At 42.4% G+C, this 17995-nt stretch overlaps 1 protein-coding gene across 1 annotated transcript in view; it reads left to right on the top strand.

Moving 5' to 3' along the window:
• Nucleotides 1-346: 346 nt before the first annotated feature.
• HEPHL1 (hephaestin like 1) overlaps nucleotides 347-17995 on the top strand; it is a 38267-nt gene continuing 20618 nt past the window's right edge. Inside the window, exons 1-7 of the mRNA XM_069883427.1 lie at nucleotides 347-586; nucleotides 11411-11655; nucleotides 12449-12661; nucleotides 14417-14596; nucleotides 15574-15828; nucleotides 16874-17042; nucleotides 17808-17947. Of these exons, the coding sequence (XP_069739528.1) occupies nucleotides 417-586; nucleotides 11411-11655; nucleotides 12449-12661; nucleotides 14417-14596; nucleotides 15574-15828; nucleotides 16874-17042; nucleotides 17808-17947 (1372 nt within the window). The 5' untranslated portion in view covers nucleotides 347-416. The remainder of the gene's footprint in view (nucleotides 587-11410; nucleotides 11656-12448; nucleotides 12662-14416; nucleotides 14597-15573; nucleotides 15829-16873; nucleotides 17043-17807; nucleotides 17948-17995) is intronic.

The following is a 17995-nucleotide window of genomic DNA, read 5'->3' on the forward strand; positions in this document are numbered from 1 at the left end:
GATAAAGGAGATAAATTAAAGCTAAAAAACCCACACCAGGTACTGACAAGGATGGTCAAAAGACTAATAAAAAGGTGCTCCAATATGCCATACCACCTAAAGTGGAAAAGGGAGAACAAAACCCCATCCAAACTTCCAGAAAACACTAACTGGCTCTAGTCTGGACAGGTAAGTGAGCAATTTCTGCACTCACAGAAGGATTGGCAAAGATCCTGCCATGGCAGCAACCTCCTCCCTAGACCTGCTCTGCATAGCTGGGCTTTCTACCTATCCCAGTCCTACCTGCTGAAAAGGAGGAGCTTCGCTCTGTCCATTCCTTACTTATAACTTGTCAAGAGTAGGGAGGGAGGGGTGAGCTCTCTGCGGTGCATCCTGCTGCTGGCTGCCCGCTGCCAGCCTCACAATCACAACTACAAATGCCTCCCACACAATGTGGTGGTTGCCTTTGTGCTCTTGGGTTCCTCTGGCTGTTTGCAGTGGTGGAAGCAAAGACCAGAATCTATTACCTTGGTATTGTGGAAGAGAACTGGGACTATGCACCATCTGGGAAAAACCTGATCACTGGACAAAGCCTCTTAGAAGACAAGTAAGTAACTGGGATCTCTGATAAATTGGAGGTGTATCAGCAGCTCCAAAGAAAATCAAGTGGTTAATATTGCTGCAGATTTCTTAAGATGGCCTTTTTTCCTGTTTTTCTTCCAATGATATTGCCATAGGCAAGATTTCAGCTTCAAAGCAAGAGCAGACTTTGGTTGTCTTCTTTTCTGTTGTGATTGATTCAGCAAGGTGATAGTGTGTATTTGAAGGTGATGTTAAGGAACTTATACTTGTTAAAAAAGTGTTAGAGAGTTGGTTCAAAATCCCCTGTGTGTGTGTGATGGAGATGCAGGCACTTCTGGGAGCTCTTGTCCACAGGCAGATTGCAACTTGGCCATAATCAAGCACATCACTTTGCAATAAGGCATAGAAGCCTGTTTGGCAAAAGTTTTTGAGTTTGCTGCTGTGAGACAATAAATGTTAGGGGGTAGGTGTGATACTGTAAAATTCAGAAGTGTATAGTACCTATGAGTGAGATACAAGTAGATGGTGCGTATATCCCTGCAATGTGTGTAAATGGAGACATACATTTAGGAAATCTATTTAGACAGGTGCAACAGTGAATGGTCACACTGAAGTCCTGTAGATCAGCTGCGCTGAAACTGGAGTGTGTAGATAAGCACTGTGAATGAATTGTGCCTTGGTCAGAGGGAAACAGGCATCTGTTCTTATGTTCACACTGCTGGGGTTGGCTGCCGGGCATCAGACAAGGGTGGCGCAGATCCTTGGTGCCTCTGTACAGTGTGGGCTTCAAACATCATGGGGATACTTTTAAGATTTCATTGGTATCTTTGACACTCAACATAGATTGGAGTTCCATCTGCTGAGTCTAGGCTTGAGGTTGGGATGGGAGTTGTGAGCGAGTGAGGAGGTCCCAGTGACCATACCAGGTCTGGGGGCACACTGGGAGCTTGTTGTTGTGCCCCAAAGGTTAGAAATGGAAAAGTCCTTTCTGACTTTTCAGGAAAATCCAAGCATTTCTGCAATTTTCTCTAGTGGCTTGTAATTGTAGAATCACTTTCAGCTGGATTTCATAAATGAAATCATTTTGCCATAAGAAGGAGGCAAGAAATAGTTTTATTTTTCAACACAAACTTATGCTTATGCTCTTAACAACTGGAGATAGCATCCCAGTCAGCAGGTGTTACCTTTACAGGTAGAACTCAGGTTTATATTTTGTTTCTAGCCCATGAAAACAGGCTTTGCTGGAAAGTTTGTTCTTCAGTCGTGTTAAACACCTGAAATTCTCACTTCCCTGTTCTTTTTAGCAGAGGATAACTTCCTCCACTCCCTAAACTAGAAGACCTCTCACTAAAAATAGTTCAGTATTAATTGAAGGGTGATTACCTGTAAATCCACCCCAATACCATAGAGACACTTGGAATTTGTTCTATAAATTGTACTTTTAAGGCTGCCTGTACTTTTTGTTCCCTGAATAGCAAGTGGCACATTTATTTTAAAATCTGTGACATGAACGTGATGTGTTTTACATGGCATGACAGGGAGGGATGATAGCTTATGTCTTCAGTCATTGTTGTAATGTAATAATTACAGAATGTTAATTCCAAAGGGTTTACCCACAGAAGGTTGTAAGGTACACATTCAAAGCTGGGGAGCTGTTTGTGATGAACTCCCTACGTGCAGAATAATAAAGTGATTTGTGTAACTAGTTGACTCCATTTCCAAACTATATTGAGTTGAGCCAGAATAGAACACTATGTTCTGGAATAATACTGTGTCTGCGTAAGCGTGTGGTCTAAATTGTGAACCAGTGATAGCTATTTTGACTCTTTACCTCTTTAGGAAAGCCTCTAATGCAAATTTAAAGTAGTATACTAGTGGGTTACTTTTCAGCTAATTAATTGGTTCTTATGGATTTTATTAAAAAATTAGTTCTGTAAACAAAATTTGAGGCTCAGTTCCTAAGCAGGGACATTTTAAGCCAGCTGCATTCTGCAAGCAGAAAAACTTGGGCTTGCTGAGCCTTGCACTTCTCACCTTGTGATACATCCTCACAGCACCTGTCTGATGGGGCTCTATCCCAGTTTTATTGATAAGGAAGTGAAGATAAAAAGGTTGCAGACAAACTGATTATCTTTAAAAGAGTTAGTGCATACACATAAAGGAATGCTCTCTTTGATTCCAGCTAGCCCACAGAGATATGATCAAACCCACTGATTCTTCACTACTTAATGAAAATGCTGAATCAGCAAGCATGTAACGAAAAGCATTACGTTACCTGGATCAGATTGTGAGATTTAAGAGATTATTTTCAATGTTGCTGTGCCAAGGTCAATATCTTCCTCAGCCTTCAGGTTTTAGCAGCAATGAGGAGAAAGGAGTCTAGGCTAACTGAGGCATGGGGCTAGGAATCAGGTGAGCTGGTTCTGGCTGCAGGTGCGAGCGACCACTGGGCTCCATCCCCCTGTGCTGGTGCTGAGCAAGTTGCCTCCTGAGCCAGGAGCCCTAGAGCTGCATCAGCACCTTCCTGGGTGTGAGCTGAAAAGGCTGCTGCCTCTCATCAGAGCTGATTAACCCAAGTGCAGCCCTCTTTGCACAAGAAGCACTGATGCACAGCAAAATATTTGCCCCATTCAAGTAGCAGGCTGGCTCCTGATCACTGCAGCAACACAAAGCGTAATAAAAATCAGCAACCAACAAGAATAGCTACATTAACAGAGCGCTGCATTTGCACAATTTTTGCTGTTTGCCTCTGACATTTGTTGCCATTTGTCTTGTCTATTTGGAGCCTTGAGCTGTTCCATTTATTTGGAGTGTTACAAATGAAACTAAGACATTTCACTCTCAGTTCTCCCTTTGAAAATTAAGCTGATATTTCCTGAAGCACACAGGACTTTAGAAATCATGGACAGATCCAAATTACAGCCACCGAGTATAGGTGAGCTGGGAATGTGTTCAGCATCCCCTCCCACTCGATGTAACTGGTGAGAAAGAACCATTAAACCATTGTGGATTGGACACAGGGTGCCAGGTGCTGTCACTGCTGCTGGATGTGCTGCAGATCCCAGTGAGATTCAGTGAGTTAGGGCAAGAACATTGCTGTAGCAGGAAGATGAGCTCAGACGTGGACTGCTCCCTTGAATGGTCACATAGACAATGGCCTTTCACATTAAAAACACCCCTAGGTATTGTGGCTTGACAGACATAAGTCTTTCCCTCCCTATTGTGGCTCAGCCCTCAGGATGAGAGTTTGGTTGATAACCTCTTTAAATTAATTTGATGGTAGTTCTTATGATGGACACTTAAATCTTGCTCTGCTAGTGGCAGATATTTTTAAGTTTTGCCTGATGTAATGCTCATCCCTTCTCTTTAGGCCTCCAATCCCACATTTATATGGGCCAAGTCTTGCACCCACCAACACTAACAGGCCTTTTTTTGTTACTATAGCATCAAGCACAGTTTGTGCAATTTGCTCATGAGGAGATCCCACCCAGATAAATGACAGTGAAACTGTCGTCACAGATGCTAAACTAATAGCTGAGTCACCATGCGGCCAAATGACCCAATTGCATCAGCACAGATGATCATTGTGGGAAGGGTCAACATCAAAGGGCATCCAAGTGAAATCCTGGCTCTAATGATGCCTGAGAGGAGTTTTGTTATTGCCTTCAGTGGAAGCAATTTATCCTAGAGCAGAGACTATTATAGCCACACTTCAGAGCTTTGTCTAAGATTGTCTGGGTTTGATTGACGTCTTCAGTTGCCTGTGTGGGTCAGAAAGGGCCTAAGATATACTTTGAGGGCAATTTGTCTCCCTCTTTTGAGGTCACACAACCGATCTTATCATTTGATGCTGTGGCCAGGGCACCATCTCCAGAAATGAGTTGGCATGACTGGTCCTTTTCCACTGGCCACCCCTCTAGCACAGGTCTTGCACTGGTCTTAGCACAGGAGTCATCATTTGGCAGAGGGCTACGCTGAACAGGTTACATGGCCCAGAAGCATCCTGGAGCCATGGGCACTGTCCTGGCTTACTTCAGCCAGAGGAAAAATGTGAAACTCGAGGAAAAAAGGTGTTATAAACCCAAGCACACTTGTGCAAAGAGGGTAGAGAGTAAGGAAAGTTTCACCAGCAACAGTTTTTAGCGAACAAGCCCATAAAGATAGTTGTTTAAATGGTTGAGTGTAAAATAAGTGGGATTTTAGTGGAACAATAGTATTAAAAGTTAGTTTGCATCTATTTATGGCTGCACCTGGGAACGTACAGTGACTACTGGGCAAGTTTATCACAGGAGAAGGCTGGGAACTCCGTATCTAGTAGTTATTTGAAGTGCTAGTTTTTCATGGGTGATTACAGTGGTGAGTAAACTCAGGCTTCAAAATTCAAGTAGCAAGGGATCTGGCTCCAGGTAGCCCTCTCTCTGTTTCTTACTGTACACTGTAACACAGTATTCATGTAAGGACCTCTTGGAAAAACTAACCCATGCAAGTTTTATCTCTTTCTTACAATCAAAGTTAACATAAAGGTGGTAAAAATCTTGGTAAAATACTCCTGTGTGATAAAATAAATAGGTGCAGAAATTACATCTAACTCATGGTCCTACCCTCAGATGGCAGATTATCTGCATGTCTAGTCTTGATTTGAAGTACAGTCTACATGAAACTCCTGTTTTACTCTTTCATTTGGGAGAGCTGTAGTGCTCATCATTGCAGAGGGATGGATGGCTGTAATTATGTTAATCCTAATTTAAAGAAATTAGAGTTCATTCTCTATTAATAGCTCCTTGTCCCACTCATGTGCACTGCCAACATTATTTGGAGCTTAAGAACTGGTGGGAATGGTCAACTAGCAATAAAGTAAAGCAAAGTAAGGAAAGGTTTGCATGGTTTTCCTAGTCTAAACATGTTTTTTTAATGCTCTAATTGACAAACCTGCTTACCTTTATGTAAAGACTCAAGACTGACCTGACTGGAGGAGAAAAGGGAAGGACTTATTGTGGCTGAAGACTTTCCAAGGGAATTTAGGAAATCTGCATGAGTCCAGGAGATGGAGGATACCCTTTTCCTAAAAGCAGTGGGACTGGCTGATCATTTGAGTGACAATGACACTCAACTCAATGACAATTGAGTTGGAAGGAGACAGTCAAGATTTACAAGAGGAGCTCCTACAACCACACAAGGGTGTATGGAAGGATGGAAGAGGTTCAGACAGCAATATCATGAAGCTACCAGGCAGATGAAGAGATTTGAAATGAGCAGAGGAGCATGAAGAAGCAGGGAGAAGGCTTGCCTTCTTGTAACAAGACAGGAAAGAGAGATAGGAGACACTTTGACAGAGAGTGTCCAGTAAAATAAGGACATTGTGACTATTGGAAGAGGAAAACAGGGGCAGATTCTGAGAATAGTATGTGTTTAACCATTGCAGCATTTGGAGAAGCCATCACCACAGTAAAATTTTGGAAAGTCATTGGATGGGAAACAATGAAACAGGAGATGCAGTTGAGGGGGATGTTTAACTCAGCAATTGAAAAGGTGAAGTGTTTCCCAAGGAAGCAGACATCATCAAAAGAAGACAAAGAACGGTGTTTGGGAACTGTTGTCAAAGACAGGAGATGAGAGGTCACCAGGACCCTAACCTGACACCAAGAAAATCTCTGAGGGACTCTGGAGACGGATAGTAAGGAACCATGGGGTGGAAGACAGGTTGGTACAAATGGCACTGGCAGCAGAGATTTCATGGAACATTGAGAAGATGTTCTAACTGAAAGAAAGAAGAGGAACAGGGTGGGAAATCCTCTGCATCCCACAGCTGGAACAGCAGGAACTGTGGCACCAAGTCTGTGCCAGCTCCTTCCAACACACCTGCTGACTGCATCGTGACGTTGTGTAGAGGTACCAGCCTCACAAGTGTGTCCACATGTCCATGATTCAAGCATCTTAGAGTGCAGACAAAACACACACACCAATGTATCCTTTCTATGAGCTTCCTATGGCCAACACCATTAGCTCCAGTGCAGACAGTCTTTCTGCAAAGGACTTTGGGCACTGCAATGTGCAGCACAGGAACATTTGTAAAGAGGCACAGAGATATTAGCCACTTGTAAGGCTGAGGTGGGCACGCAAAAGTCCTTCTGAATGAAATGGTGAAGCCTGGACACCTAGAGTGGGACTCATAACAACCAGTGTGCTCTGTTCATGAGTGCTGAGGGTGACCAAAGGGACATATTGAAAATGTATGCCTCTGTATAGACTGAAGAGCTGGGCTTTGCCCCTCCTAGACAGTTGGAGGAGTGAGGCTGAAGCATCTACACTCCAAAACACTCCAAACATCAGGGAATTTTGAGTAGGAAACTCTTCTGCCCTTTGGAGAGTGTGAGTCTAGAAGGAAAGGAAGTGATCAAAGAGTCTGAGTCTGTAACATAAAAGCAAGGACATCAGTGGCATGTAAGTTTTCGTCTCCCAGGGATGATTGGTTGTTTTCTTTTAGACAATGATTAAACAAAGCCCACAATTAACCAAGGCCAAGGGGCCAGATTGCTCCTTCCATGCTGTGATCCCTTTCTAGCTCGATGGCTCTTGCATTGCCCTGCAGAGAAGAGAATCACCTACATCGTGACAGGCTGCGGTTGGTACCCATTGCAGAGGCAGTGGGCTCTGCAGCTCTGAGTGGATGATTTCAATAGGCCTCCTTTCAGAAAACTGGCTTAAAAGGGCTTTTTCTCCTAATTCCTAGATGGCTTTAAGTAGGAGACAGGCGCAGACCTAGCCAACAGAGATGATACAGCAAGGCTCTAGGCACTCAGGAAGTCTCTGGTGCCTCAGCCTAAGGGTTTTCGCAGGATGATTTTTTGAATCTCAATACCTAACTGCTTTTTAGGATCCCCACTCTATGCATTTACAGGAGTTAAGCTTATGACACTATTTTCAAACTCTGATCGAAAAGTGTGCAATTTTCTGGAGCACGGTTCTCATGGTGCAGGAGAGACAGTATACTGGTGGAGTGAAGTTATGGGAGAGTGAAATGTTGTTTAGTCAGAAAACCAGGGGCATAAGAGCACTGTCATCGTGAGGAAAGCACAGCACCACTACAGCCTCATTTAAAACACTTGGTGGCTGATGAAATAGGAAAAAAATTGTTGAAAACATTCTGCTGAAAAGAATTTTTTTTTTCCTAGAGAAAATGACTTAAAAAATCAATTTAAAAATCTCTTTTAAATTTGAATTAGGGCATAGCCGCGTGAATGCATTGTCATGAGGTAAGGAAGCAGGTGCATTTACACTGCAGTTCTACTGACACCACCTGCTGCTCTGCGGTAATGTCCCTGGAGGCAGCTCCTCCCTCTAGGCAGTGCAAAGTGTCTTCTCGGTGAGCACAGCTCAACTTGCCAGGTCTTGCTGTGCACACACAGTTACCACAGACACAACAACCCCATGCAGTGCTACAGACTAGGAGAAGTCTGTCTAGAAAGCTGCCTGGAGGAGAGGGACCTGGGGGTGTTGGTTGACAGCGACTGACCATGAGCCAGCAGTGTGCCCAGGTGGCCAAGAAGGCCAATGGCATCTTGGCTTGTATCAGAAACGGTGTGACCAGCAGGTCCAGGGAGGTTATTCTCCCTCTGTACTCGGCACTGGTGAGACCGCTCCTTGAATCCTGTGTTCAGTTCTGGGCCCCTCACCACAAGAAGGATGTTGAGGCTCTGGAGCGAGTCCAGAGAAGAGCAACAAAGCTGGTGAGGGGGCTGGAGAACAGGCCTTATGAGGAGCGGCTGAGAGAGCTGGGGTTGTTTAGCCTGGAGAAGAGGAGGCTGAGGGGAGACCTCATTGCTCTCTACAACTACCTGAAAGGAGGTTGTGGAGAGGAGGGTGCTGGCCTCTTCTCCCAAGTGACAGGGGACAGGACAAGGGGGAATGGCCTCAAGCTCCTCCAGGGGAGGTTTAGGCTGAACATTAGGAAAAAAATTTTTCACAGAAAGGGTCATTGGGCACTGGAACAGGCTGCCCAGGGAGGTGGTTGATTCACCTTCCCTGGAGGTGTTTAAGGCACGGGTGGACGAGGTGCTAAGGGGCATGGTTTAGTGTTTGATAGGAATGGTTGGACTTGATGATCCTGTGGGTCTCTTCCAACCTGGTTATTCTATGATTCTATGATTCTATGACCTGTTAATTCACTGAAAACCCAGACTTCTTGGCAACTCATTCCTTAACTACACTTTTGGGGCGTGTTTATCAGATGTACGCTATTCTATGGAGAAGCAGACAGAGAAGCTTCTCTCCCTTCCTCTCCATCCTAGGCAACCATTTCCGCCACAGCAAGATCACTTACTACTTTTTCATTTGTGCCAAAATAGCCCTTGGCTTGTTATACAGCATATTTTTCAAATGAAAAAGCATTCTTTTTGGAGTCTTTTATACCATAGAATCATAGAGTCCTCAAGGTTGGAAAAGACCTCTAAGATCACGGAGTCCAGCCATCAGCCCACCACCACTAAACCCTGTCCCAAAGTGCCATATCTATTTGCTTTTTGAACACCTCCAGGGATGGAGACTCCACTGCTTCCCTGGGCAGCCTGTCCCAGTGCTTGACCACTCTTTCAGTAAAGAAATTTTATCCAATATCCAATATAAACCTCCTTGGTGCAACTTCATGACTTTTCCTCTTATCCTATCACTTGTTACTTGGGAGAAGAAGTATGGATCATTTCAGGGATCTGGTCTAGACAGTGGCCACAGAGGTGTAATGGCCACAGATAGGGGATGTTGTGAATTATGGTGTCAAGCAGAGATTGCTTGAAAAGGGGAACAATGAATCTTATGGCAAGGAAATTATAGCAAATCACACCTTTCAACTCATGTGACATCCAGCACAGAGGTTGCTGGCATTGCACAACAGCACCATGATTTACCACAAAGAGGGCTTTTAGCAAAAATCATTGTAGAGGCCCAAACTCTGTGAAATAAAGGAGCTTTTAGAAAAAAATCATCACAAAAGCCCAAGCTCTTAAATACTCTGTGAAATAAGATTTTACTCAAGTTACTACAGGAAGAAAGAGAACGCATTATTAGTAGCAAACAACAAGTTAACAGCAACAGCTTGTAAAGGCAATACTACTAATGATTATCGTAAGAGAATAACTACAGTGATTAAGAAAGATACATGAATTACTTTCTTATCATTCTCCATATCCACAGTCCCTGGGGGAGGCCCTTTCTTTTTTGCAGCAAGGATTTGAAGAGGCTATATTAGCAATTGGGAACCCCATGCAGAGTGTCCACTTGTGGGTGAGGTCTCCCCATACATTGCTGCGAGGGGCTTAGCTTTTATACCATTGAACAAGCAACTTCTATCACCCCAAAAATACAGAGTCTCTGGCCCCAGCTGCTTACTGCCTCTCTTTTTCATGCTTTCTTGCACCAAGAATAGCACAGCACAATCACACTGATAAAAAAACACTTTCTCACACTCTTATGCGTTAAGAATAGCACAGCACAATTCCACCAATAAAAGCAATGTGAAAAGTTACAGATTAAATAGTACACATAACAGTGCAATAGGAATCATCACCCATATCATTTCAAGCCTGTCAATCAGGCCCTGTCACTTCACACCAATACAAAATGCAGTCTCAGGTGAACTGGCCAGCCAACAAATCGCATTATAAATACGGAGTTGCTGTATTTCTGCCAGTGATACTCCAGGAAAACTTAGTTCAGTTTTTTTTTTTTTTAATGAATTTGTTATGAAGCATGGCAATTCAAACAATCTTCAGGGATGCAAAAACTCATGGAACAGCCAGCTATGGTGAAATTCGTCACACAGTCCACTGCTGATTTTGTGGCAAAGGGTGGTCATTTCTGTACCATCTGAGTTACTTACGGATGAAGAATGTTCATCACACTTATCAGCTGTAACCTGGAAAAAAGTAAAAAAGATTTAATATCATAATACATGTGGTGAACATGGGTTTCCAATATGATGTTACAGTTAAAAATGGCAAAAAATAATTCCCAGTTGTGTGAGAAATACTATAACGAGAATGTTACATGTGTATCATGTGAAGTTCTTGTGTTCTGCCTTCAAAAAGATAGATAACTATTGGAAGGCTTTCAGAAAAGAGCTTCAGGAAAGATTCATGGCACAATGAATACCACTGTACTTGGTTTGTCCAGAAGAATGGTAGGATACAATTTAGTCAATTAATTAAAACTTATGTAAGTGCCTGCATAGAACAGCAGCTCTTGATGGTATGTGGCCTCTTTGATCTAAGAGCAAGCTTGATGGGGACCAGCGGTTGGAGTGTGGAGCTATATGATATCAGACTACAGATGCAATGCAAGGAACGGGTATTTAATAGCTATAATATGTCAACCACTGACTATATGGTGGATTCTCCATCACTTGAAGTTGCTATAAAAGTAGGCTCTGGAATGTAGAAACTATACATTTAATACAAAAAAAAAAAAATCATGCTACTCTTCTAGGGTGCCAAACTAGTTGATTACAATCACGCCTATGGGCGTTATAAAAAACTTGATTTGGTTTTCTTTTTGTTCTGAACAGTCATGCTTTCAGATGTGAGGCTGAAACCTTCAAAAGAGGGAAAAGGTGCTAAAACTAGACAAAAAAAGGCCTGAGTGGCTAGTCCTCGAGTAAAGACTTATAGTAATTGTGCTAAAGACCAGACCTGCAAGTCTGTTACCACACAGAAAGAGGCTTGGTCCAGATTTACTCTTCAGTCTTTATTCCACTAGCTATATGATATGTCCCAGGGAACTAGTTTTCTGCAGTGTTATATATCAGCTCTTAAAGGAGGTGTTTTTCTGTCTTTAAATCATTGCCCTTTCCCAACACCAGGTTTGCAAGTATATATGCAACCAGAGGAGCCAACCGGATAGGACGTGTGTACAAAAAGGCTATTTTTAGGCAATTCACAGATGACACGTACTCCCAGGAGATCCCCAAAGCGGCCTGGCTGGGGTTCCTTGGGCCAGTTCTGAAAGCAGAAGAAGAAGATGTCTTTATAGTCCACCTAAAGAACTTTGCTTCCCGCCCATACTCTGTGCATCCACATGGGGTCTTCTATGACAAGGACTCTGAAGGTAAAAGCTAGATTGACCTTTCTCTTTTCTCTTTTCCTCTCCTTTCCCCCTGGAGTAGCTAATGTAATGTCCAAAAGTTTGTCCAAGTATTTGTTGTTCTGGCCATTGACATCAGGGCACTTTAGATCACCCTCTCATGAACTCATCAATAATTTCAACTGATGACTAAGATCAAGAACAGCCTCATCTCTTAAAACTTTTTGCCACAAAGCTTCAGTGCCTGGGATAAATCCAGCACTGAAACAGGTTAGGTGGATCTTTGTTCCTGAATGTATTCCTGCATTATAAGTCACTGAAGCATCTTTCTTCCTTCCTTCTACTTCCAGTCTGTTTGAATGGTTGGAGTTCTTGTAAGCAATTGTTTTCCTCTCTATAGGGCTATAAGGAGCATAATTTAATTTTCAGAACCCAAACCCTATCCATGTGTGGTTTGGTTAGATGCCTGTATATATTTGCCTACATTCATTATTCTCATCATTTTTCTGTGAGAAGATATAGATATTAGCTGATAAAATGTGTAGATGACTGATGAGAGTAAAAAGTCAAGGAAAAGCTAGAACCTATTAATGTATCCTATAAGCTCCATCTACTGAAAAATGAAGGATTTTAACTCTAAATTGTTTTTTACTGTTGTGCCAGAACTTCTGAATTTTTTCATGATTTCTTAGTGTTTATGTTTGTGAGTGTTGTTACTATTGTTAAATATCTGCTAAAATAGAAGAAATTGCACATTTATTTAAGGAAAGCAGTTAAGGGAGAACTAAAAGCTTCCTTTTTCCTTTTAATGTGTTAGGAGCACTTTACCCTGATGGAACTGGCGGTAAAAGCAAAGAGGACGACTTTGTGGTTCCTGGTGGAAATTATACATACACGTGGCCAGTAAGGAAAGACTATTCCCCAACTTCGGCAGACTCAAACTGCTTGACTTGGATTTACCATTCTCACATTGACACACCAAGAGATATCGCATCTGGTTTAATTGGCCCACTCCTAGTTTGTAAAAAAGGTACTGAGCTAGAAATACTCATAAAACAAGCCCCTCTGCCAAGCTTGGCATCTTAACAGTCATTTTTGCTTACAGGTATAAACATGATGGTCTAGAGTCTATCCCTACATAGCCCATAAAAGGGGGCAAGGAATAGCTGGGCCATTCCAGGAGCACCCCAGGGTAGGTATTGTAGCTCTGGGACAACCCCCTTCCCGCTCCCCTTTGGTTTCACAAGAGATTTGTGTTGGCTGGTAGAGGAACTACAGCGTGATCTGTGGCCAGCCAGTCATTGCTGAGACCAAAAATAAATGTTCTCAAATTAGTGTCAATTCAGAATGAGCAAAGGACTCATTGCTCCAGACATGAAATTAGGGCTGGGTGGGTGACATTAGCACTGGCATTTCCATATTTGAAACCCAAATATTCTCCGTAATTTTTTCCCATATGGATTATATACTTATTCTTACTCTCAAGTTGTGCCTCACAACCATATGGGAATGTGTGCTGAGCAGCTGAGGTGTCACCCTGTCCCTTATACTTAGTATAAGTCTGCTAACTTTGTACCGGAGCTATAAGGGACCTTGTACCAACTCTCAACCCTCTATCAATCCAGGCATCACATCCTCTCCCCCTAAGACATGTGCAAATCTGTGACCTCTTCCCAATACCTTCTGGAGTACAAAACCAGCCCTTATTTTATATATAGAATACGTAAGTGAAGCAGAGTTTATATGTGAAGAAGGAAAAGGCTTCTGTGTGGAAAGGGCAGGCCTGGTCTCCAGCTTAAACCACAAATTAAAATGCCTTAGACATTTTTTCTCCTGGGAAGACTTTGAAATCTGAAGAACTGTCTGTATACATGAAACTGAGCTGATAACTATGGGACAATACATGAAGCTAGGAGACAAGACATACAAAACAATCCTAGCCTGAGAGGCAAGGTTATCTGCATGTTTGGCCTTGAATCATCTACATAATGCTACTGCTCTAGTTCTCCAGCCAAGAAGAGTGGGTGGCTTCTTACAGAACTGACAGCAAGGCTCTGGGGAATCCTCCCAGGGGATACAGGGAAAGCAACAGTTTTCAAGAGTTCAGAAGTAGACCGAATAATTAGATGAAGTCTAGACCTGCCAACAGCTAATAATAGACAACTCAATATTGCCAGTTCTATAGTCTAAAGTTGTTCTCTAAATGGTCACTGAGATGATGCTATTGAACTTAGCCAGAATAGATTGCATTCATCTTGCCTTCAGGCCTTTTAAATTTAAGTATCTTGTCCTAGATAATTGTTGAAGTTTGCTTGTTAGTCCATAAAGAGTGAGCCACAGAAACACAGGCTACCACCTGCCTCTCCTTAATTCTTGACCAAAAAGTCACTAGTTTCTGGCTGGATCAGGCCCCTGACCTGGCTCACGGTGTAGGCACGTAGATGCTAATACTGACCAAAGGTCTTGGTTGGGTGCAGTGGTCAATGGTGGGGAGAATGAGAATACAGATTTTGGCAGCTACTTGTGCTTACGCCAAATCAAAGAGGTCCTGAAACATCGGCTTGACTCAGATGAGATGAGCTGCCTTCTGGAAGAACTGATCTATTCAAAGGCTGGGGGAGGGTGTGCGAAGATGTCTTGGAAGAGCAAAATTAGCTGAGATTCATCCTGCCCTATAGAGCAAGGAAGAGCACCAGACTTCCTAGAGTGCTCCAAAGTTATTGTCACTTTTAAATTCACTCCCCTCCAAGTTTTTTTAGCACTTTCCTTTTCGTTTGCAATCTAGGAACTGCAGATGAGACCTCAATAGAAGGGACTGGTGCGGCTAACGCTTTTGCCCTGATGTTTAGCATTGTAGATGAAAACTTCAGCTGGTACCTCGATGAGAATATCAATACCTTCTGCTTAGAACCAGCCACAGTTGACAAAGAGGATGAAGGTTTCCGGACCAGCAACCGAATGCATGGTGAGCAAGACTCTTGAACAAATGTTGACAGCAGTGATCAGGCTCTTTTTGCTTCAGTAGGATTTTCTGTCCCTTGTGATATCTTTCCTTTATCTGTGTTAACATGAAATGGGTCAGGGTTGATAAAAAAAAAGCCTCTCCCTAAATACAGCAAAACACACACTGTTTTGCAGAAAGGTGGTTTGGCTTTCATAGCCAGCTATGCCACTTGTTTAGCATTTAAGCCATTTAGTAACTGTTTGACCAGCTGTGAATAGTGAAAAGAAGGCTGCAGAGCACTTTGAAATGTGAATATTGAAAGAATCCAGCATTTCTTAAAGGGTCTTATGGATGGTGGGCTGGCTGGTAACAACCACTCCTGCTTTTTAGAGATCTATTGGCCAATAGTATTTTGTACCATTTGGAGATCTGCTGTAAGAAGTTAAATCCAGGTATTTCTCTGTGTTTTGATTGTTCCATGGAGCCTAGGAGCTAAAGTATTTTGCAAAATATGAATCTAATTCTATAGTGTTCTGACGTATTGTCAGATGTGGAAGCTGAGGAAGAGAGAGGTGACTAGACTGATTTGACTGATACCAACATTTTCAAATCTAAATTGCTTAAGCTTGGCATAAAATGGTATATTTATGACTCAGAATAAGAGGCAATAGGTTTCAGACATGCTAAATAGCTGCAGAAAAAGTTAATCTCATTATCAGGCATTTTTGGTGATGATTTGTCCTTTGCAATACCTGGATATCACCTAGGAAATTTTTCACAAACCCAAGCAGAGAATTTAAGCCATTTGATCAACCAGCGCTACAAGCTGGCTGTTTAAAAATATTATTGTTCATCAAGGAGCCTGTGAGGGCTTTATTCAGTGTAGACACTGAGACAGTTTCTTTTCTGGGCCAGGAAAGGTTCACACTTAGAAATGGGTCAGAGGCACTTGGCACTTCTGTTTCATCTCTCATAAAATCTCATACTTTTGTTTTTAGCTATTAACGGTTATATTTATGGCAATCTCCCTGGCCTGGAGATGTGTGCTGACACTTCCATGTCCTGGCACCTATTTGGCATGGGAAGCGAGATAGATATCCACGCTGCGTATTTCTACGGCCACACGTTCACTAACAGAGACCAGAGGGCAGATGTCGTCGGTCTGTTCCCAGCAACGTTCATCACAGCAGAGATGACTCCTGGGAGCCCCGGGAGGTGGCTGATAACGTGCCAGGTTAATGAGCACTTACGAGGTACGGTGCTATACATCTCCCAGATGCTTTTAGATGCAGAAGTTCCAGCCTCTGTTTTGCTTGGAAAAGAAAACTGAGAGGTGTTTCCAGGGGAAGCAGGATTTGACACTTTAATGTGACTAACTGAACACTTTGAAACTATTTCACCAGATAAACATCATGAATATGCATTTAGTCATCAGTGGAAACTGTGTGCATTGGGCCAAATCTTCAGCTACTACAAGTGACTTAGCTGTGTAACTCATATGAGAAAGGCTTGCTAGACCCAGTGCTGACACCTCACTTCCTATGCAAAACAGAGATTTTGATGAGCAATGAGAAGAGCCTTCATCATTGCGTTTTGTTGTAGAGAAGTACTTACACTTAAAGAACCATGCCAGCTGAACACTTCAGAGCTTTATCTTTTACAGAAATCTGATGAAAACTGGCAGTGTTTTCATAAACCTTGGAGGAATTTGAAGATGATGTTGTGAAATTTGTATTATGTGAGAGCCCAGAAGTATGTATCGTAAACTAGGTTTTATGACAGCAGGCAATATATAATTATCATATCAGAGATATTCACAAGCTGGGACATTTTTTTCTTTTAAGAAGTTGCACATTGATTTCAATAAGATTTGCATTACACAAAATAGACTTGATTCTGGCAAGCAACAAATATCTTTAGTGTGGTAATAACCAGCCTCTCAATTTTAATGAAAGTCAAGGGGAGGTCATGCCATTTTGCACACTTCAGGAGGCACTCTTGCCCCTAAAAGCATTCTGCTATCCTTACACAAATTAAGGAATTGAATAAATAAGCCTACTGAAGGGTGTCAACAATGGCAGTAGGTTTCACCTGTGGGGTGGTTTACCACCTTGCAAGAGAAGGGTGCCAATGTCTGGCTCAGTGTAGGCAGAAGAATTCTTTAAAAATGGAAATATACTCTAGTAATTGTTTTCAAACAACATAGCTCGTACAGAGTTTTGAATGTGCATTTGTATCCATGAGATTGCTGACTATGCAGCAGGCCAAGGATTGTCTCCAAACTCTTTCTCCTCTCAGGTGGCATGGAGGCACTATACGATGTTCAGATCTGTAAAAAAAACCTGTCACAGCCTTTGCCACTCAGTCAAAAGAGAAGATATTATATTGCTGCTGAAGAAGTGCTCTGGAATTATGGACCTGATGGTTATGATAAATTCACTGGACAGGGTTTAAACTCCACTGGCAGGTAAGGTTTCTTGTCCTCTCCTGTTGTGCTTTAATTTCAGGAGTCTGGGTGAGACTTACCCAGTGATTTACCAGGGCTGGGTCCTTCGCTGTTATTAGTTTTTATTGAAAGGGGCAGGGAGGAATGAATTTAAACAACATTGTTGTAAGTTAGATTCATAACTGTGATGCTTGGAGTTGCCTTCTTAAAGCACTTATTTTGTTCCATTAAGTCCAAGGAGAAAGTGATGCCTGGTGAGGCATGCAAAGTTCAACAGAGTTAATGACCCTACCTCAAGACTCCTCAGGCAGCTTTCACACTTACAATTGGTGTATCTCAAAGGCGACATAATCGTAGACCTTTCCCCTTTGTTATTACTAATAAAGATGAATTGTATTACAGCACCTGCCAAGATTAGAGATGCATTGTGCACAGGTAATGGCACAGGTCTTTCCCTAAGGTAGTTAGAGGTAAGGTGACATAGGTGTCTCCCTAAGTAAATTGAGGTTAAACACATGGAGTTCTAATGCACAATTTGTAATTAGAATTCTAATGCACAATTTGTATTTAGAATTGTAATCCTAATGCACAATTTGCCCATTTGTAAACTAATTTATAACTGTAGCTCAGAACAGCAATATCTCCCTTTGCCTACTAGAAGAGCGTATGCAAACTAGTAACTTGAGGGGTCATTTCTCCTGTGTCTGGAGTAATAACTGTATCAGAAATGAAGGGTTCTGCCTGAATCTCCAACTGTTTAACCAGCCTGATTTGCTAATTCCATAGTGAATCTGCAATATATTTCACACAAGGGAGTGACAGAATAGGAGGGCAATACTGGAAAGTTCTCTATGTGGAATATACTGATGCAACGTTCAGTAAGAAGAAGATTCGGTCAGAGGACATGAAGCACCTGGGAATACTTGGTACAGTGAATATTTTTCCCTCCTGTCATTACATTGGGCTTGAATGCG

The sequence above is a fragment of the Phaenicophaeus curvirostris genome, chromosome 1 (genome assembly GCF_032191515.1).
Source record: "Phaenicophaeus curvirostris isolate KB17595 chromosome 1, BPBGC_Pcur_1.0, whole genome shotgun sequence".
Lineage (NCBI taxonomy): Eukaryota > Metazoa > Chordata > Aves > Cuculiformes > Cuculidae > Phaenicophaeus > Phaenicophaeus curvirostris.